This window comes from Nothobranchius furzeri, chromosome 14, assembly GCF_043380555.1.
Source record: "Nothobranchius furzeri strain GRZ-AD chromosome 14, NfurGRZ-RIMD1, whole genome shotgun sequence".
NCBI classification, from domain to species: Eukaryota; Metazoa; Chordata; class Actinopteri; order Cyprinodontiformes; family Nothobranchiidae; genus Nothobranchius; species Nothobranchius furzeri.
The window spans coordinates 45,606,905-45,628,676 of NC_091754.1; the positions used below are offsets into that span (position 1 = coordinate 45,606,905).

General features: G+C 43.6%; 1 protein-coding gene across 2 annotated transcripts in view; it reads left to right on the plus strand.

Moving 5' to 3' along the window:
- LOC107380841 (formin-like protein 2) overlaps positions 1-21,772 on the plus strand; it is a 49,412-nt gene that overhangs the window by 16,587 nt on the left and 11,053 nt on the right. Inside the window, exons 11-22 of one of the 2 annotated variants that reach the window (XM_015952210.3) lie at positions 1,181-1,291; positions 6,949-7,098; positions 8,573-8,674; positions 8,778-8,998; positions 9,072-9,178; positions 12,437-12,616; positions 12,709-12,729; positions 14,980-15,104; positions 16,091-16,293; positions 16,504-16,738; positions 16,813-16,881; positions 16,986-17,066. In XM_015952210.3, coding sequence (XP_015807696.1) covers positions 1,181-1,291; positions 6,949-7,098; positions 8,573-8,674; positions 8,778-8,998; positions 9,072-9,178; positions 12,437-12,616; positions 12,709-12,729; positions 14,980-15,104; positions 16,091-16,293; positions 16,504-16,738; positions 16,813-16,881; positions 16,986-17,066 — 1,605 coding nt within the window. The remainder of the gene's footprint in view (positions 1-1,180; positions 1,292-6,948; positions 7,099-8,572; positions 8,675-8,777; positions 8,999-9,071; positions 9,179-12,436; positions 12,617-12,708; positions 12,730-14,979; positions 15,105-16,090; positions 16,294-16,503; positions 16,739-16,812; positions 16,882-16,985; positions 17,067-21,772) is intronic. The other variant, XM_015952211.3, reaches the window with a different exon arrangement.

Sequence of the window (21,772 nt, forward strand, 5' to 3'; positions counted from 1 at the left end):
CAGAACGACGCTACACGGAGGTTTTTCGTTGTTGTTTTAATTCAACTAAACAAATTTTAAACACGGGTGAACGTGCCTGCAAGTTTAGAAAAGAAAACAGCACTGATAGCATTCATATTTCTGGATGGTTATAAAATAAAAACAGAACTGACACGTTATTACCGGTAATTTGCTTGTTTAGAAGAAAAGAACAGCGCTGACACAGCATCAATAAGCCCTGGATGATTAGAAAATAAAAACTGCACACAAAACATGGCTGGTTAGTAAATAAAACACACTTGCCTACCAGAAGAAGTCATTCGCTCTCATCTTCCTCTTGCGCACTAAAGCCATTAAAGTCCTCTTCTTCAGTGTCGGAGTTGAACGGCCTCAGAAGAGCTTCGTCACATACCTTTTCTGTGGCGATGTCAGTGTCGCTGTCCGTGTTGCTGTCATCATCCCCGAGTGAAGCTGGCTTGAATGAGTTCTTCCCGCTGCCGTCTCCAGCGCCGAACCATGGATTCATTCATGCCAAGCTTACGTGCAGCAGCACTGTTTCCCTCCTTTACTGCCAGATCGATGGCCTTCAACTTAAATGCGGCATCATTATGAACTCATACATGTAGTTACCATGATGAGGGGGTATGGATTTGAAAAACATTCTTCGTCGTGCCGGCTTCTTGCGTGTGCTAAATTAAAATGAGCACTTTCTTCCATTTCCACTTTTGACTTCCACCTGTTTCACTTTCTGCTAAAGCGCCCCCTGCAGGTGAAGGAAAATCTTCAGTAAAGCCGCACCTCATTATAAGCCGCACGGTTCAAAGCGTGGGGAAAAAGTAGCGGCTTATAGTCCGGAAAATACGGTAACCCACGCTGCCTGCTGGTGGTGGTCTGAGGGACCGGTGGCGCCAGTGCTCGGCAGCCTCGCCTCCCAGGGCAGCTGCGGCCACAATGTATCTCATCCCCACCAGTGTGTGAATGTGTGTGTGAATGGGTGAATGATTGGTTGTATTGTAAAGTGTCTTGGGGGTTCCAGGGCTCTAGAAGGCACTATATCAAATACAAGCAATTTACTTAATGTATAACCCTTACAGCACATTTTGGTAAGGGGTTGTAGTAAACTTTTATCTTCTCAAAAGAGACACATTCACAGAATAGTCAGGTTACTAACACCTTTTCTTTTGCCATGGAAACTTTTCAGGTTGCCTGCATGCAGTTCATTAACATTGTGGTGCACTCAGTGGAGGACATGAACTTCAGAGTCCATCTGCAATATGACTTCACCAAGCTTAACCTGGAGGATCACCTGGAGGTAACAACTAATCATAGCCAGTGTCATGACCTCTGACCTTCATTTGACTCATGTGTAGGTGTAGGCCCCTTTGTACAGGTATTTAAATCTTACCAACAGGGGTGGACTGGGATGACAATTCAGTCAGACAATCCATCAACTCTGATCCAGATGACTTTTATCCAGGTGAACCTTGCCTAGGCTTCAACACAAGCTAAGGGAACACAATGAATAGCAAAAACAAGTGGAGAATTTCACCCAAAAAAGTAAATAACAGAGTTGAGTAGGAGGTGAAGGAAATAAAAAGCAGAATTTCACGTTAGACAAACAGAGTTGGAAATAAAATAAAAAAACATATGCTACTTAACTTGATGGAGGAAATTGGACAACTAATGAACTTTGTTAAAGAAAACACAATTAGTGGATCGCAAAAGCAAATAAGGAGCAGTAAATAAGGGAGACAGGGAAATACAGAATTGACAGAAACAGCCAGTTCTTGGAGTAAAAATTTACAAAAATTCAATTCAATTGAAGTTTATTTCTATAGCTGCAAATCGGGACCAGAGTCGTCTCAAGGACCTTCACAAAGTGAACATTCCAATACAGGTCGCTTCATTAAGCCAATCAGTAAAAGGTTTCCAATATAAGGAACCCAGCAGGTCGCATCGAGTCACTGACTAGTGTCAGAGTACAGCAATCCTCATACTAAGCAAGCATGCAATGACAGTGGAGAGGAAATGTAGGAAAAGTAATTAATTACTGTAATGTATTGCTTTTTTGCTGTAATGCAGTAATGTAAGGCATTACAAGAAGAAAGTTGGCCAGTTTTTACTCAGTACAAATATCAGTAATGCGCTTTTCAATTAACTTTTTTACCCAGAATAAAAATGTGGGTTTTCATCAGGGTTCTATATACAGGAGAGTCAGAAAAAAGGTCCAGTTTCCACCTCCATCCGTCCATCAATATTTCTTCCACTTATCCGAAGTTGGGTCACAGCGGCAGCAGCCTAAGTCGAGAGGCCCAGACTCTCCTCTCCCCAGCCACTTTGACTAGCTTTTCTGGGGAATCCCAAGGCATTCCCTGGCCAGGTGAGAGACATAGTTCCTTCAACGTGTCTTGGGTCTCCCATTAGGTCTCCTCCCGGTTGGACGTGCCCAGAAAACCTCACCAGGGAGGCATCCAGGAGGCATCCTGACCAGATGCCCGAGCCACCTCAACTGGCTCCTCTCGATGTGGAGGAGCAGCGGGTCTACTCTGGTCCCCTCCCGGATAGCCAAGTTTCTCACCCTATCTCTAAGGGAGAGTCCAGCCACTCTGCGGAGAAAACGTATTCCGGCCACTTATATCCGCAATCTCGTTCTTTCAGTCACTACCCAAAGCTTGTGGCCATAGGCAAGGGTAGGAACGTAGATTGACCAGTAAATTGAGAGCTTCACCTTCTGGCTCAGCTCTCTCTTCATCACGGTAGACCAGTACAATGCCCACATCACTGCAGACGCAGCACCAATCGACCTCGCACTCCAGCTTTCCGACACTCATGAACAAGACCCTGAGATACTTCAACTCCTCCACTTGGGGCAGGACCTCGTCCCTGACCCGGAGAAGGCATTCTACCCTTTTCCGAATCAAGACCATGGTCTCAGATTTAGAGGAGCTGATTATCATCCCAGGTGCTTCACACTCGGCTGCGAACCGCTCCAGCAAAAGCCAAAGATCACGTTCTGATGAAGCCAACAGGACCACATCATCTGCAAAAAGCAGATCCCCAATCCTCAGGCCACCAAAATGGATGCCCTCAACACCTTGGCTGCTCCTAGAAATCTTGTCTATAAAAGTAATGAACAGAATCGGTGACAAAGGGCAGCCTTGGTGGTGTCCAACTGTCACTGGGAACGAGATCGACTTACTGCCACCAATGTGGACCAAGCTCTGACACCGGTCCTACAGGGACCTAACAGCCCTTATCAGAGGGCCTGGTACCCCATACTCCCGGAGTACCCCCCACAGAGCCCCCTGAGGAACACGGTCAAACGCTTTTTCCAAATCCACAAAACACATGAAGATTGGTTGGCTGAATTCCCACGCACCCTCCTGGATCCCCCTAAGGGTATAGAGCTGGTCCCGTGTTCCACAGCCAGGACAAAAACCACATTGCTCCTCTTGAATCAGAGGTTTGACAATACAATGGACCCTCCTCTCCAGAACCCCTGAATAGACCATACCATGGAGGCTCAGAAGTGTGATCCCCTGTAGTAGGACCACACCCAACGATCCCCCTTTTTAAATGGGGGAAAACCACCCCGGTCGGCCAGGCCAGTGGAACTGCCCCCGATGTCCACGCAATATTGCAGAGCCGCGTCAGCCACACAACCCCACAACATCCAGAGCCTTGAGAAACTCCGGACGGATCTCATCCACCCCTGTAGCCTTGCCACAGAGGAGCTTTGTAACCACCTCAGTGACCTCAGCACCAGAGATTTAAGAGCCCAACTCAAAGTCACCAGACTCTGCTTCCTCATTGAAACCGGTGGGATTGAGGAGGTCTTCAAAGTATTCTGCCCACCAATCCACAACGTCCCAAGTAGAGGTCAGCAGCACACCGTCCCCACTATAAACAGTGTTGGTAGCGCACTGCTTTCTCCTCCTGAGGCGCTGGATGGTGGACCAGAATCTCCTTGAAGCCGTACAGAAGACTTTATCCATTTTCCACCTATATTATATTATTTCTATGGGCTCTCAACGCACCAGCACTTTTTTTGAGCAGAGAGCAGCAGAGTGGTGATCATGTGGTGAACCACAAAGTCACACCACCAAAAATAAAAAATGTCCAGTCATATTCTCTGGTACTTTTTCTCTTATTTGTGCCTGACGCGCTTTGCCTGAGTGGAGCTCAGAATCTGTGTGCCAGTGCTTACACCTCACTGCTGCAGGCATGCAGTGCATATTTTGTGACTTTTGTGAGGGGTAGATCCTCGAAATGCTTAGTTCAAAAGTGGGTCATGATGTGGAAAAAGTGGGAAATCCAGGCAGCAGTTTGTCTGGAGAATTGAGAGGAGACAGATTGCTTTAAAATGAGTGTAAAAAGAAATAAAAAGTACATTACAGTTGTTTAATAACTTGCCCAGTACTGGAAATGGTAGCATGAAGAAAATTTACTGAGGAAGAGCAGGATGAACAGGAGATCACACAAAAGCCAGCCTGAACAAATTAGTTTTTATCGTCTTTTTATAGGAGACCCCCAAGTCCTTCAATCTCAGTGGGAGAGTTCCAGAGTCTGGGGGCCACCACAGAAAATTATCTGTCACCTTTGGATTTTAAACTGGTGCGCTGCACAACCAGTAGGCTTTACTCACTGAACTGAATTGATAGGCTTAATGAACTGAACTGTATTGGAATGTTTACTTTGGAAGTGTCTTGAGATGGCTCTTGTCATGATTTGGCGTTATAGACACAATATAAACTAGAATTGCAAGCAGTTATTAACGGGTTCCAAGCATCGACATATACGTGTATATGGACAATGGGTTTCCATAGGCTCCAAAACACGTTTTTGAAGAAAAATGGGAGGTGGCCACCACCGCCATTTTGACCGTGTCACAGGATCCGTCAAGCCCAGACAATTCCACAAAAGGGAAGAGAGGTGGAGCTGAGGGTGGGGCTGTAAGGCTGGGATCAACTGACGACACCCGGTCGAACTAGCTACAAGCTAACCTGAAGCTAACCCAAAGCTAACACGGAGGTGGGAGCTAAGCTAACGGAGGTAGCAACCTAGCTACAACCGGAGTTAACTGTGCACAACACCAGAGCTTCTGAGTCAGAGATACGCCGGGCTGACCGCTGGGTAAAACTGGGTGGAACACAGAGGTCTCCAGAGAGCTCCACAAGCCGGCAGCCGCACAGCAGCCAAGCGCCGCTGCGATCTGAGATGCGCAGAGCTGCCGCTGGGGGGAACCGGGTGGAAAGGTTTCCATCCCAGAGCTCCACAAGCCGGCAGCCTGCACAGCAGATAGAAGCCGCGATCAGACAGAGATGCGCCGAGCTGCGGGGAGGGGAGAAACGGGTGGAAAACATTGGTTTCCCGAGAGCTCCACAAGCCGATAGTCGGAACCCAGCTCCAACAACATGTTATATTTCAACCCATTTTCTAAAGTGCAGCATTATGTTAAATGCACTGGGTTTTACCCTATTACATTTAAATTTCATGGTTAAACAGTACATGTTAAAATCTAAGCTCAGCTCGGCAGTGACCTAAAATACATAAATATAATTTTACTTACCGAAAAAAATGAAGTGGAGACTCCTTGGACGCTCTATTATTGCAATTAATGCCACAGCAAGTCATTTTGTCCAACAATTGCACACATAATATCCAAAAAAGAATGCACAAATGGCACAGCTAATGGTCTAAGTTGAGAGACTGAAAATGACGGACCAGTTTTCAGGCGAGGTCGAGGCTCTACTGAGGCCTTTCCACAGAGCTAGCTCTGTGGTCATGTGGGTCTGATGCTCATTAATTATACAGAATTTTAGGCTTTTAATACACTTAAACAGAAGAATGAGAAAAAACTTCACCCCTCAGAGTTGTCATGAGTGTAAACTAGATCATTTAAAACAAAAACATGTTTTGGTACCAGGCTGTAAACATGTTTATTTCTGCTGTGAAATTGGTATTTTTAACATGGGAGTCAATGAGATTTGCTCGCTTCTGACACCAGTCCCCAGCTGATGAGGGTGGAACTGCAATTTATTTGTCTTCCGTATTGCACTCAATTTCTGTCCCGCATTGTGGGGGATTGGTTCCAAGCCAACCAGTGCAAGTTCCCCACCCGGCCCTGCCCCCACCATCGCCATTCCTTATCTGGCCCTGCCCCAACAACACGTTCTCCTGCTGGCATCCCGTCAGCTCACTTCAACCTGCACAATGAAAAAAACACTCAGGATAACTCACTGAACCTTTTGCACAGCCTAGACGAAAATCTTTCATATGCATGGTTAACATCTCAATCCACATTGCAATCCAGTTCCATCATTTAATTTTTAAAGATCGTGGAGATTTCGTCAGTTAAGTCATGTGCTGTTAAGTCATGGGACAGTAGCTCAGGAGGTGGAGAGCGTTTTTCCAGTAATCAGAAGGTTGCATCATGTTCGATCCCGACTCTGACCAGAGAATGCTGTCTCGCCTCCCCAGAGCAGCTGTGGCTACATTGTAGCCCATTCCCACTTGTGTGTGAATGTGTGTGAAAGTGTGTGAATGTGTGTGAATGACTGATTGTGTTATAAAGCGCCTTGAGGGGTTCTAGGACTCTAGAAGGCGCTTTATCAAATACAGGCAATTTACTAATTATTCACAATTTCAAGCTGTAATTACATCTAAATAATTTAATTAAAATATAATTCACCTCGCTCAGAGTTGTCATAATGCTAGACTAGACTTATTAAACCCAAAATGTTTTTTGAACCAGGCCGTAAACATGTTCATTTCTGCTGTGAACTTGGCTTGCTCATTTCTGGAAATAGCCTCTAGTGGATGAAGGGGGAACTGCATTTTTTATTACTTGATGAGAATGGAGACCCTTTTTTTTATCGTCATTCACTCATGTTTTCGGAAGTTGTGAACTGATCAGAATGTTTTTTTTCCTGTCTCCTAAACCACCTTGTTTCATCTATATTCTTACAGAGATTAAAGCACACAGAGAGTGACAGACTCCAAGTTCAGATCCAGGCATATTTGGACAATGTGTTTGATGTTGGAACACTACTGGAGGATGCCGAGACAAAAACTGCTGCTCTGGAGAGAGTTGAAGAGCTGGAAGAGAGTCTGAACACAGTAAGACTCTCGGCAAAAACACATACAGTTTGTGGTCTCATCAAATGATTAAATATCAACAGGAACAGACACGACTTCACAGTGATTCATATGATACACGGCATGTAATACAGCTGACGGAAGGCTACGGTTAACAGCTTAGTCTGCAATATGGAAGATACACATAGGGATAGGTACCGAGTTTGTTACTTTTTTAGGTACCAGCCGAATCCTGTGGTCTCTACCGAAAACCAATTTACGTGATATGAAACAGTGCCTTGTTTTGGTACCTGTTCTTCCGTGACAAGAACTTTCAAGACAGCGATTGGCCAAGATAGACAGCAGTGCATTCGCAAGAGCGTAATGTCGTCAGTCACTGTGGGCAAACTGTAAACAGCGCAAACAGCATGACAGAGAGAAAGTGCTCTAAAATTTGGGTCCACTTCACTTAATGTAATGGTGTGTTTGACTTTTCCTTATTGGAAGACAGAAATTCCGACTTCCAATAAGGAAAAGTCAACTGTTTGAAAAAGAACGGCAGAAGGAATGAAGATACATTCCTTTTGTAAATTTAGTTCACAGCAAATATGTTTGCTTCAGTTTAATTTGCAGTTTATACAACTAAAAGGACCCGCCCACCACACAATTTGTCCAGAGGTGAAATGAGAGGAACAGAGACATGGAGCTGGCTTTTAGTCTGTGAAACCCCACAGTATTAAAATACAAACAATAATATGGTATCAAAGTTTGTTTTAGTTTAATTTGAAGTTTATAATACATGGTCTCCTCATGAGTGTTATTCCAGAGGACATAGAAGAGAAATAGGAGTACATGGAGTTTGGTATAATTTTTGCATCATTTAGAAACAGTTGTGGTTAAAGGTTTTCAGGTTAAAGGTGTTGAAGAATTTTGATCAACACTACAATGATAAAATACAAACAGTTGTCTGTTATTTGTTGTGAAATTTATCAAACATGGCTATATATTGATAAAATATATATATATATATATATATATATATATATATATATATATATATATATATATAAAAGAGATTAAACAATTATTAAACACTCAAAAGTATTGAAAATTGGTACAGTTAAGTACCAGTATCGATTCCTAGGTACCAGGAATTGGTCTAATATTGATTCAAATTTCAAAGGCACCCACCCCTAGATCCACACTCCCAAGTTCATGATTTTGTCCGTTGCTAAAAGAACCAAGCTAGCAAACAAACCTAATTTTTACAGGGTTGATGAATTGAATGGGACATTTTTTCACAAGAGAAACAAAAAAAGAAGTGTAAAAAAGTGAAGTTTGCAATTGAATAAAAATACATTTCGTGAAGAAACCCCTTCACTTCACATCAACCATTTAGTCTAAGGATAAGTCTCCCACTGAGCCCAAGGTCCAACCCAAACCATTAAACTAGCATCTAGCCCTTGTTCTAAATCCTTTTACTGTCATGAAAACAATAAGGGGTTATTGTCGACAGATGTCAGAGCGTCTGCTGGATGTGGAGAACGAAGCAATGCTGAAGATTGTGGAACTGGAGAAACAGCTAATGCAGACTAACAAAGAGCTGGACCAACTCCGGGTCAGTGACATAACCATGGAAACCATAAAAATATTCTCCATGGAAAGGAAGTCTTCGTGCAACAATCTCACATTATCTACTGCCTCACTTGTTCACTGTACAGGAAGTGTATGCCAATGCCAACTCTCAGGTGCACACCTTACGGCGTATGGTTCGTGAAAAAGACCAGACAATCCGACGGCAGAGTCGCATGGAGCGTCAGGCTCAGGAAACCCAACTGGCTGTAGGACCTGGAGCTCCTCAGCCACAACGGGGAGAAGGAGATGGTGGTGTGGCTGACTCTGCCTCCCCATCACCCCCACCCTGTCCTAACCTGTCACCCAGGTGAGAAGTGGAACTTCTGTGATGTTTCTTCTGCAGCTCCTCCATCTTTTAACTGGCTATTTGATTTCTGCAGTCCTGAAACAGTAGCCTATCACAGCATAGGACCAGGAATGGGTGGAGCTCCAGGCATGCCAGCTCCACCCCCTCCTCCACCACCACCTCCACCAATGCCAGGCACAGGTGTGTTTATCTACGCCCAATCAAAGCATCACTTTCTTGGTAAATTGTAATTAATTATGTAGGTGAAGAAGGTAATGTAGCATTAACCTAACCTGTCCCACTTAAAACTATAAATATCTATTGTTTATTATTATTATTATTTATCTGGTCGGGCCCCTGCTTACTTTAAGAACGCTGTAATCCACCCGCTTTTTTAAAAACCGAGTCTCGACCCCTCTCTCCATAGCAGCTTCAGACCCATCTCTAAACTTCCGTTCATCTCCAAGATCTTGGAAAAGGTTGTGGTTAAACAACTCACAGCTGCTCTTGATGAACATAACATCTATGAAAGCTTCCAGTCAGGTTTTCGTAGAGCTCATTCTACTGAAACAGCTCTTCTTAGGGTCTCCAATGACCTTCTGACTCACAGTGATCCAGGGGACTGTTCTGTTCTGGTCCTGCTGGACCTGACTGCAGCCTTTGACACTGTTGATCATCACCTGCTACTGGCGAGGCTGAGAGACTGGGTAGGCCTATCAGGATCTGCACTTGAGTGGTTCTCCTCTTATCTCTCTGAGCGTTCCTTTTCTGTGGCCGTCTCCAAGTTTAGGTCCTCCACCACCTCCCTTACCCATGGTGTCCCACAAGGTTCTGTGCTGGGGCCTCTGCTCTTCTTCCTCTATCTGCTTCCTCTGCAGCACATCCTGAGCTCCTTCAAATGATCTCCTACCATCTTTATGCAGATGACATCCAACTGTACATCTCCTTTAAGCCCCATGAGATGTCTAAGCTGCAGCTGTTACACACCTGCTTAGACTCTATTAAAGCCTGGATGGCTGGGAGCTTTCTTCAGCTGAATGAAGATAAGACTGAGATCCTCATCTGTGCTCCAGACAAGCTGGTTCCCAAAGTCAGAGACTATCTTAGTCAGCTTGCTTCTCACACCAAACCCTCTGTCAGGAATCTTGGCGTGACCTTTGACCCAGCTCTCACCCTGGATTCTCATGTCAGTTCTCTTGTTGGCTCTTCCTTCTTCCATCTCAGGAACATTGCTGAGTCCCATTCTGTCCTGCTCTGAACTTGAGACAGTTCTCCACACCTTCATCTCCTCACGCTTAGACTACTGTAACTCTCTTTTCACGTGTCTGAGCAGAACCTCCCTGAACCGTCTACAGGTGGTTCAGAATGCCTGTGCTCGGCTTCTGACCAAGTCCTCCAAACACACCCACATCACCCCGCTTCTCCTCCAGCTTCACTGGCTGCCAGTCAACTTCAGGGTTCATTTCAAGATCCTGGTTCTGGTCTATAGGGCCTTACATGGACAAGCACCATCTTACACTGATGATCTTCTTAGTCCCTACACCCCCAGCAGGTCCCTAAGGTCCAGTGACCAAAGCCTAGTGGTTGCGCAGCACCAGGCTAAAGACCAGTGATGGGAATAACGCTGTTTAAGTATAACTGCGTTACTAATGGCGTTCTTTTTTTTTTTTAGGTAACGGAATAATCAAATTAATTACTTTTCCCACTGTTGCAACGCCGTTACTGGGGACGGAAGGTTGTGCGTTACTATGTGCTTGTCGAACGTTGAGCAACAGTGTGAGGCTTTCTGACCGCCACACTTCAGCTGCAGCAAGGGAGAGAGAGGTGTCGGTAACACACTTACAACCACGAGGATGATTGGCCGGGTGGGCGGAGACCCTCAGTGTTCTCACTGTCACTGCATGCTGTAGACCCAACAGAGCAGTGATGGGAATAACGCCGTTGAAAATATTTTTTTCAGTAACGAGCAATCTAATTAATTACCGTCTTCTTTCATCAAAACGATCGTTTCCGTTACTGATAAGGAAATGCGTGCATTAAGCAGTGCAGTGTGTTGAAGCTGTCATCAGCTGATCAGGATCTAAAGAGGTAGATGTTTTCATCCAAGCGCTTCACGGCCATGAAGAATGAGGAAGACGTGATGAATAGTCTACGGCTGCAGGTGTGGATCTGCAGCAGTGCCCTTCTTAGCGTGGCAGCGGGACGTCCCGAAGGTCCGCTCACCTGTTCACCGCTCAGACGTCCTGATCTCCCACCTTCCTAGATCATCCAGCTGTAACCTGTTTCTGATCATGTCTTTAGTCCCGCTGTAACACTGATGCATCAGCCTCAGACGTCATGGAGCTCAGGTGTTATTAGAACTACCTGTGTGTGTTTACCACCCAGCTTCAGCTCTTCTGTGGTTGGGTCTGACCCAAGTTAGTAAATGTCAGTCCTCCATCAGGCTTGTGCCTCTTCTAGTGTCATTTTAAAGGATTTTATTTATTTATTTAACCATTACTAGATTAGCAGCAACAGAAATGCTACTAAAAACACACAATTATGTGAAGCTGGAAACATTAAAATACTGAACAAAATTACATTTATTTCTGTAATTTAACTAGACTGAGAGACCATTTAAAGGCTCGGGAACCTTTACAGGGTTTCTATTTGCAATTTTAAATGTTAGCTGATTGGACACAGTGACCTTTTAATAGTCTGGATAAGTGTAATGCTCCTGTTAGTAGTTCCTCCTGTTAAGTGCTTATTTATTTAAATTATTCAGGTTTATAAAAGACATTTGGACATTTTATTATGTTCCAGTCATTAGTCCTTTATATTTCTATATTGTAGTAATTTATAGTAAATTAAGTAAGTTTAATTAAGAGGGGAACCCATTTTTCTTGCATTCTTTAATGAAAAAGTAACTAAGTAGTTATTTTTCTTGGTAATTAGTTACTTTTATAATCTCGTAACTCGGTAAGTAACTGAGTTACTTTTTTGACAAAGTAATTAGTAACTATAACTAATTACTTTTTAAAGTAACGTTCCCAACTCTGCTAAAGACCACGGTGACAGATCATCTGCTGCTGTGGCCCACAGACACTGGAACTCTCTCCCCCTGAGCCTGAGATCAGTGGACTCAGTGGTCTCCTTTAAAAAGCAGCTGAAAACTCACTTGTTCAAGCTGGTTTTGGTGTGACTTTCATCACCCTCTCCTTATTCTGTTCTTATTCCGCCTTTCCCGGGATCCATTGATTTTCCTCTTTTTTATTCCTTTTCTCTCTCCTTTTAAACATATTTAAACATCATTTTTGAAATCTTTTTACACTTTAAGTCCTGTTTTTGTTTGTTTGTATTTGTTTTTGTGAAACTTGATTTTTATCTCGAAAGGCGCTATATAAAAGATTGTTTTCTTTCTTTACTTTGTTTTTGTATTCTTTACTACTATTGCCAGATAAAAAGTCTTTTCTCCTTCAGTATCAAATGGACCATATCCTGCTCCTCCACCTCCTGCTCCTCCCCCACCTCCTCCTCCTCCCCCACCCTGTCGAACCAGTGAGCTCTCCTCTGGGCCCATGCCGCCTCCTCCTCCTGTGGCCCCCCCTCTACCAGGGACAGGGGGCTCACCGACAGTCATCTTTAACTCTGGGCTTGCAGGTTAGAAAATGCATCATTCTCAGTTGTTCACCATGATAACAGTAACCTATTCTGACGCTAACATGTTGTCTTCTCTCCTGTTCTGCCTACAGAGGGTCCTCTAAAGCTATTCTGTATGTTGAACCTTAAATAATTTTATATTCACTCAAACACCACCTTACACACTTCATCCCACCAACACCTGGTAACTGGAAACCAGTCACAGCTGATTCCAGTTGTCAGTTCTCCATTGTTCAACCATTTCTGGTCCTATTGTTTCTTCACTCTGAAGCAAAAATGATCCAGTAACAAAATAGATCATTTAAAGGCATATTTCAGTTAGTTTTTTAAATAGTATGCACTTTTGACCCCAAAGGTTCCAAAATAAAGATCCTATCTAGATAAATTGTGCTATCAATAATGATGCAACCATAAGAGGTCACAAGCCAAATGGGCCAGTCTGGACAAATGTAGAGCATTGTCAGTAAAGGCATCTTAGGTAAATCGTGAGCCAAGTCAAAAATGTGAATCACAAACAGATTTCACACTGAATTAGTCAAGACCCAGGTTAATAATGACTGCTATCAGTGGAACACTACTGTTAGTCAACAAGGTAGAACAGAAAGGTATGCTCATAGGCAGACCGAGAAGAGAAAAGGCAACATTGTGGAACTGAAAGTAGGAAGGCTAGATGTTGGAAATGCTGGTGAACATGATGCAGAGAAAAAAAGGTGGATGTACTACGTGTTCAGCAGACATGATGGAGATGTAGCAAGGCTACAAGCTTAAGAAATGGTTTAACTTTATTTGCCAAGGCATAGATGGAAAGAGACATGTAGTAGGAGTTATCCTGAGGGGGTTAAGAATGTCCTGAAAATGAAAATTGTTTCAGACAGACTGAGTCTGAAGACTGAAGTTGGAGGAATAATGATCCATGTTGATGGTGGTTGAGCTCCACAGGTAGGATGTGAGCCAAAAAGAAGCAGAAACTCTGGAGTGAGTTAGTATATGATCTGATGCAGCGGAAACCTAGAGCTGAGAGAGTGGTTATTGATGCAGACAATGACAGACATGTTGATTTTTATTCTTTGTTATGTTCATACTGTTTGTTTTCTGATTTCATTTTCTTTAGTTCTTCATTGTACAGTGTGATGAGTGTTTGTTTTTACTTTTGCTGACATGTTTCTACGTCACTGGCGTCTTCGTCAGGAAAACCTCCGAATGTTGGTGGCGTCACTTTCTTTTATCACAGTGTCCCATGAATGGTCCAGCATGTAGACTCCTTCGTCCCAGAACCATGAACAGGGACGAAGGAGTCTGCACGCCTTCATGGGACACTGTGATCAGCGGAGAGGGCATGGGCAGCAGAGGGCGATATTGCCACTGAGAAATAAAGTTCAAATAAAACACTGACTTATTTTCAGATTAAAGTCAAAACACTGTTTTAAGAAAACATAACTTGTGTGTGTGACCTCACTTGTAATTTCAAAAACATGAAAACTCATCAGTGAACATTTACTAAAGAAGTTTATCCTCCTTTTCTCCTACATTTTCCATTTTCCATCTCTAGAGATCTTTTTTCACAATATATTTGTTGAAATAATTCATCATGATCATTTTACTTAGCTTATAAAACCATACAGTCAAATTGATTTTACAACCCAGACTCCACAAACTCTCTCTTAAGAAACTACTTAAGAAAGAAGATACTTAAGAAAGGTTTTGCTAAAACATCTAGCTTCCATTCCATCATCCATCCATTACATTCCATCATTTCATTCATACCCTGTCTTGTATAGTCATTAGTTTAGGGAAATAAAAACAAATACATTTTTATAAACTATATAATTGACTGTCTGAATAAATACGAAGTGTGTTTATGGTCCTTGAATAAGTCAAAGAAACTAAAGTCTTCTGATTAAACCTTCAAAGACCAATCAGATTGATATTTCATGTTTATATGGAATATCACATCTTATCGATCATTTAATGTATATGTAGCCAATCCTTAATGCTACATTTTTATAGAATCTATGACCTTACATCATTTCCACCTGTCAGTAACCAACAAGTGACTCCATGTGTGACAGAATAATTGAATTTAAAAACAGTTTAGCTCGATCAAATTTTATAGTTGGTCGTATTTGTTTAAAGTTGTTTAAATTGATTTTCACTGTATCGGATATTACTTTAATGTGGCTCTTGGACCTTAGTGACAAATTAAGCGTGATGCACAGGTATTTGAATTCTGACCCCCAGTAAATTACATTTTGTTCTCTTTTAAACAACAGATTTCTGAACTGGTTTCTGCACAGTCATCTTAATTCACAATAAGAAAGAATCTCAGATATCTCTTTCTCTCCCTGTCTGTCTGTCATTTACAGCTGTGAAGATAAAAAAACCAATCCAGACCAAATTCAGGATGCCAGTGTTGAACTGGGTTGCGCTGAAGCCAAGTCAGATCAATGGAACCATCTTCAATGACATTGACGATGAGTCCATCCTGCAGGTAACCAAACAAGAGCAGGCGCTTCTACGTGTGGCTAATGGAGACGCTCAGTAATCCACGTAACTCCAGAAAAAGATGTTTTGTGTCCCTTTAAAGGGGTTTCACCAGTTCAAACAAGAAAAAAGAAACTAACAAGCTTTAGATTTGTAGTTATACCTTTATTAATGAGAAATGATTTATTAATCACATCCCCAGTCCTCCCTGGTGAAGGTTTAAGGCAGTGGTGTCCAACCCTGGTCCTCTAAGACCACGACCCTCATCTTCTAAAGAAGAGCACTCAAACTCAGGTTCTCAAAGGCAATTATCCAGCATGTTTTATGTGTTTGCCTGTTCCAACACACACGATTCAATGTTTGAATCATCTGTTCAGCCTGTGAGTCACCTGATGATTAAAAGAAGGTGCAGCAACTAAAACATGCTGAGAGTGGCCCTCAAGGACCGGAGTTTGATTCCTCTGTTCGACAAGTTTTCCATGGTCCAACACACCTGATTTTAACCAGTAGGTGATTACCAGGCTTCTGCAGAGTTCCATGACCATGATTCTCTACAACGTGATGATGAGAGTTACCAAGAGCCTGAAACGTTCGAGTGAGTGTGTGGCACAACTCACATACTAGAAATAAAACGGTTGACAAATGGACATTCTAGTGTTTTTTCATGCGCACGCTCGCGTGTGTGTGTGTGTGTGTGTGTGTGTGTGTGTGTGTGTGTGTGTGTGTGTGTGTGTGTGTGTGTGTGACTCCAATAGTAGCTGCACATGTTACAAACATCTATAATACCTGTAAAAAGTACTTTGCGGATTTCGCCTAATGCTGGTTGTTTTTAGAATGTAAATGCCAGTGATTACAGAGGGATCACGGTGATTCCATTGTTGAATCACAGTGGCTCTAGAGGACCAAGATTGAATGCAATGTTCTTTGTTGGAATAAAGACTGTTTGCCATTTTGTAAATGTTTAATTAAGATGATTACCTGTTTGTCTCCCAGAACCTGGACATGGAGGAGTTTGAAGAGCTGTTTAAAACAAAGGCTCAGGGACCAGCAGTAGACCTCACTCTGGCCAGGCAGAAGCTTCCTCAGAAAGCTCCATCCAAAGTTTCTCTACTGGAGGCTAACAGAGCCAAAAACCTGGCCATCACGCTGAGGAAGGCTGGTCAGGCTTCAGAGGTCATCTGCCGTGCCATTCACACGTAGGTGAACTAGTACATGTCGCTCACTGAAACCAGTAAGAACTCCAAAGTTACATCTAAATGGGTCCACTGGTTTGGCCTCTAATAGCTTTGTGGGAAGGGAGTCCATCAGACACATTTACTGGTGGCTGCTGGTTGGCTAACTGGACCAGAAACAGAAATCATTTAGCTTCAGAAGTAGTTTTGAATGTTACCATCTTTTCTGTGCAGGTTTGATCTCCGTACGGTTCCTGTTGACTTTGTTGAGTGTCTTATGCGTTTCCTGCCAACTGAAGCTGAGGTGAAGTTGCTACGACAATATGAGAGGGACAGAAAGCCTCTGGAAGCTCTGAGTGATGAGGACCGATTCATGATGCAGTTCAGTCGCATCGAGAGGCTGAGTCAGCGCATGACTATCATGACCTTCATGGGCAACTTCTCAGACAACATCCAGATGTTAACTCCGGTAAGGCAGGGAGTGTGAGGTAGGGAGGAAGAGAGGGTTAGAAGGAACATTTTGACTATTTTGTTTTCTTCCAGCAACTTCACGCCATCATTGCTGCTTCAGTGTCAATCAAATCCTCTCAGAAGCTGAAGAAGATCCTGGAAGTGAGTCTGTTGGTTCTGTTAGATTTATTTTTGCTCTGGTTTCAATATCAATTGAACTTTTGAAGAATCCTGAACCCTAGTGACACTTGGTATCATTTTTGCAGATCATCTTGGCTCTCGGGAACTACATGAATAGCAGCAAGCGAGGCGCTGTGTACGGATTCAAACTACAGAGTTTGGACCTGGTAATGCTCATGCACGCATGCACAGAAGCACATGTGCACGCAGACACACACACACACACACACACACACACACACACACACACACACACACACACACACACACACACATACACCCAGTAACTATCACAAGACACATCAGCTGCGAAGCGCCGCGAAGTGGATCGCTCATGAAATTTGTACGCTGCCCGCGGCTCCTCTGTTCACATCAAGCAAAAATTTTTGATGAGCGCTCCTGCCCATACCTACTGTTCTTCAAAACCTGCCACTCCACCCCAATGTTCTTGCTGTGTGTGTGTGTGTGTGTGTGTGTGTATGTGTATGTGTGTGTGTGTGTGTGTGTGTGTGTGTGTGTGTGTGTGTGTGTGTGTGTGTGTGTGTGTGTGTGTGTGTGTGTAACTAGTTTGCCCTGCTTTTTGATATCGAAAACTATGCTGAGCCTGCTGCTGTTTTGTAGACAACAGTGGGGGTGTAGAACCCTAGGGAGGCGCTATGCAAATACAGGCCATTTACTATATTGTTATTGGCTTCATCTGATAGTTTGACCCCTTCAGTTTCTCTGTGTTTTGAGCTCCAGAAAAAAAATATTTCATAAGACTGATGCGATTAGGCATAGCTTTCTGTCTCTGGGGCAGTTTCCTATGGTGGAACTAAACTCCTCTTATCCTCTCAAACTTTGTTCCGGTTCTTTTCCATAAACTTGAGAAATTGGTTAAATATATGAAACCAGAAGGCTCTCATGAGGACTCTTTGCTGCCTAAGTTGATGCATGTTTTTGTTTCTGCATTTGGTTCAGACATTTTGAACATCGTGAACACCAGTCTTTTCACCGGTGTGTTTCCTATGGCCTTCAAACAAAACAGGTGTGCAGCCAATTTTGAAGAAGCCTGGTCTGGACTATTTTAACTTTGATAACTTGCATCCAATTTCTAAAGTTCCATTCCTGTCAAAGGTACTGGAAAAAACAGTCCATTCACAGATTTTAACTCACTTAGAGACAACTCCACTGTTGGATGTGTTCCAATCTGCTCACAGACCGCACCATAGCATTGAGTCTGGTCTGGTGGTCTGATGATCGACCACCAAATCCTTTTGGCCCATCTAGAATCAGGGGTCGGTCTTTCAGGTACCGTACTGGACTGGTTCTCCACAAATTTGATATGTAGATCATGCAGCATGCAGATGGGAGACTGTGCCTTCCCCTGTCTTCCACTGAACTGGGTGGGAGGGGGGGTGGGGTGGGGGTGGGGGGGGCATGGGGTTCTGTCCAGGGGCCCCTCCTAATTTGTCTATCTTCTCCCTTTGGGAAAAATTGTGGTATAGCATCAGCTACCACATCTATGCTGATGACATTCAGACCTACCTGGCAATGAATGAGTCAAACTTTTTTTTTATTCCGGAACTGTGCTGCTCTGGGTGGCTGCATGTTGGAGTAGCTCTGTTGACAATATTTAAGTGTTGCTTTTTCTTGGACATTTTTTCTTCTAGTTTCTCAAGAAAAAACGGTATTTTTTGGACAGTTTACTTTTCTGTTTCTGGTGCTGTGAAGCTTGGAGGACTTTTAATGCTATTTTTTTTACCTTTTTTCACTTTTTGAGCATTTGTTATGATGCGTAACCATGGCAACAAGCTGGTTTACAATCGGGAGCAGCTGATTAACATTGGAAAGGCTAAAATAATACCTCAAGTGAAGCCACAAATCCCAAATGAGCTAAAACGCAAGAAGAGTGGTTGCAGAGCGGGAGCAAAACGGAGACAGAGAAAGAGGAAATTCAAACCATCTCTTCCATCGACCATAATGGGCAATGTGAGATCACTGGCCAACAAGATGGAGGAACTCCAAGCCCTTTCAAGGACTCAGCCAGAGTTTTGGCAGTGCAGTGTTATGTGTTTCACTGAGACGTGGCTGCAGGACCATATCCCCAATTCCAGCGTCTCTCTGCCAGGATTCCTGACTGTACGAGCAGACCGAGATCTGAAGGGGAGCGGGAAAAGAAAAGGAGGTGGAGTGGTAGTGCTTGTCAACAACAGATGGTGCCATCCAGTTCATGTTTCAGTGAAATGTCATATCTGCAGCCCAGATGTTGAACTCTTGGCAGTAAGTTGTCGCCCATATTATTTGCCAAGAGAGTTCACCAGTGTTGTCTTGGCAACCATTTATATTCCACCTTCAGCTATTGCTGAAAATGCATGTGATGCCATCAGTTCTGTTGTCGCTAAGCTACAAACCCAGCACCCCAATGCATTTGTGGCTATATCTGGTGATTTTAATCATGCCTCGCTCTCTGATACACTTCCAACATTTCAACAGTTTTTCAGCTGCTCCACCAGAGAATACAAGACATTGGATTTGTGTTATGCAAATGTAAAGAATGCATACATGTCCAAAACAAGACATTCTTTGGGACAATTAGATCAGTTTTTCTCTGCTCAGAATACAAACCACTAGTTCAGAGGCAACCTGTGACAAGAAGAACTGAGAGAAAATGGTCACAGGACGCTGAAGAAGCCCTGCAGGGTTGTTTTGAGACCACAGATTGGATGACTCTCTCCCAAGGATATGAAGAGGACATCAATGCCATGACTGGATTTGTCACTGACTATATAAACTTCTGTGTGGACAACATCAAACCCACCAGAACAGTGAGATGCTTCGCTAATAACAAACCCTGGATCACCAGTGAACTGAAGAATCTGCTAAATGAGAAAAAAAGAGCCTTCAAGGAGGGAGAGAGGGAATTATTGAGGAGTATACAGAAGCAACTGAAGATCAAGATCAGATGAACTGAACAAGTTCTTCAATAGGTTGAGTTCAGGAACAAACCCAGCATCCTCCTTGCCTGTCCCCAGCCAATCAGACATCCCATCCTCCTCTGATCCAACATTTTCCTGTCACACGCCAGCTCTTTTGTCCTCTAACGCAGTCATTGACTCTTCTGGTTCTATAAATCTGTCCAACCAAGTCAGGAGATGCTGCTGCCCCATTTACCTCCCCCTCCCACCTATCTGTCTCTAGAAATCAGGTGAAGAGGCAGCTGGAGAGACTGAACAGGAACAAGGCTGCAGGTCCAGATGGTGCCAGCCCCAGCATACTGAAGGCATGTGCAGAGCAGCTCTGTGGGATTCTGCAGCACCTCTTCAACCTCAGCCTGGCCCAGGAGAAGGTTCCAGTCCTGTGGAAGACATCCTGCCTTGTTCCAGTTCCAAAGAAAACTCACCCATCAGTCAATGACAACTACAGACCGGTTGCCCTGACATCCCACATCATGAAGGTCCTGGAGAGACTCCTGTTGGTCCACCTGAATAAGCAAACTAGGACATATCAGGACCCGCTGCAGTTTGCTTATCTCCATGGAGTTGGAGTTGAAGATGCCATCATCCAGCTGCTTCAACCAATCCACTGTCATCTGGACAAAGCAGGCAGCTCTGTGAGGGTCATGTTCTTGTAGTCGTCGGGTGTATCAGAGATGGACAGGAAACTGAGTACAGAGAGCTGGTGGAGCGATTTGTGGCATGGTGTGGAAACAATCATCTGACCTTGAACGTGAACAAAACAAAGGAGATGATTTTAGACTTCAGAAGAAACAGGGTGGAGTCAAACACTGTTTCCATCATGGGAGAAGAAGTGGAGGTGGTTGAGGAATACAAATACCTTGGAGTTCACCTGGATAACAGGCTGGACTGGAGAAAGAACAGCGAAGCCGTTTACAAGAAGGGACACAGCAGACTGCACTTCTTGAGGACGCTTGGGTCCTTCAATGTCTGTAGCAAGATGCTGCAGATCTTCTACAAGTCTGTTGTTGAGCGTGTAATCTCTTCAGCCATTGTCTGTTGGGGTAGCAGCATCAGAAGCAGGGACCTGAAAAGGCTCAACAGCCTAATAAAAAAGGCTGGTTCTGTTCTGGGGACAACTGTGGAACCACTGGAGGAGATAATGCAAAGAAGGATTCTCCAGAGAATCAAGACAATTATGGACAACCCTGAGCATTCTCTTCACAAGATTGTCCGACAACGGAAGAGTGACTTCAGTCAGAGGCTTCTTCAGTTTCGCTGCAACACTGACCAGTACTGGAGATCCTTCCTGCCAACAGCCATTGTAATATACAATAACTCTTTGATTACTTGATTATTATTATTATTCTGAGCTACTACAACAATCAATTTCCCCCTGGGATTAATAAAGTATTTTTGAATTGAATTGAATTCAATTAAATTCAAAGATACTTTATTAATCCCAGAATTGAATTGAAGCACAGACTTACAAGTCATGGACTGCCTTGCTGGTGTGAAGACGTGGTCTCATGAGTCAAAGGCTGAGTTGATTCTTTTCAACCCTAGGAACCTGTCTCATGCATCATCTGTCCAAAATCTTCCAAGTTTCGCCCTTAAACATTGTGGAGTCTGAGGAACACAGCTTCGGGGTGAAACTAGATGTTGGATTTTCAATGGTCCCTCAGATAAATGCAGTTGGGAAATCATGCTTCTTTCAACTACGTCGTGTAACACACCGGAGAGGGGTAGACATTGGCACTGTCAATGGTTAAAGAAAAGCTGTCAGTTTTAGAGATGATGGATTTGGTACCAATAAGACGAATCTCCATTTTATTGCCCTTTAGTTTGAGAAAATTTGCGGGGAACCTAGATTTGATATCAGAGAGGCAGTGAGTTAGAGAGAGGGCAGGAGAGTTTAATTAGGTTTACTGGAGATG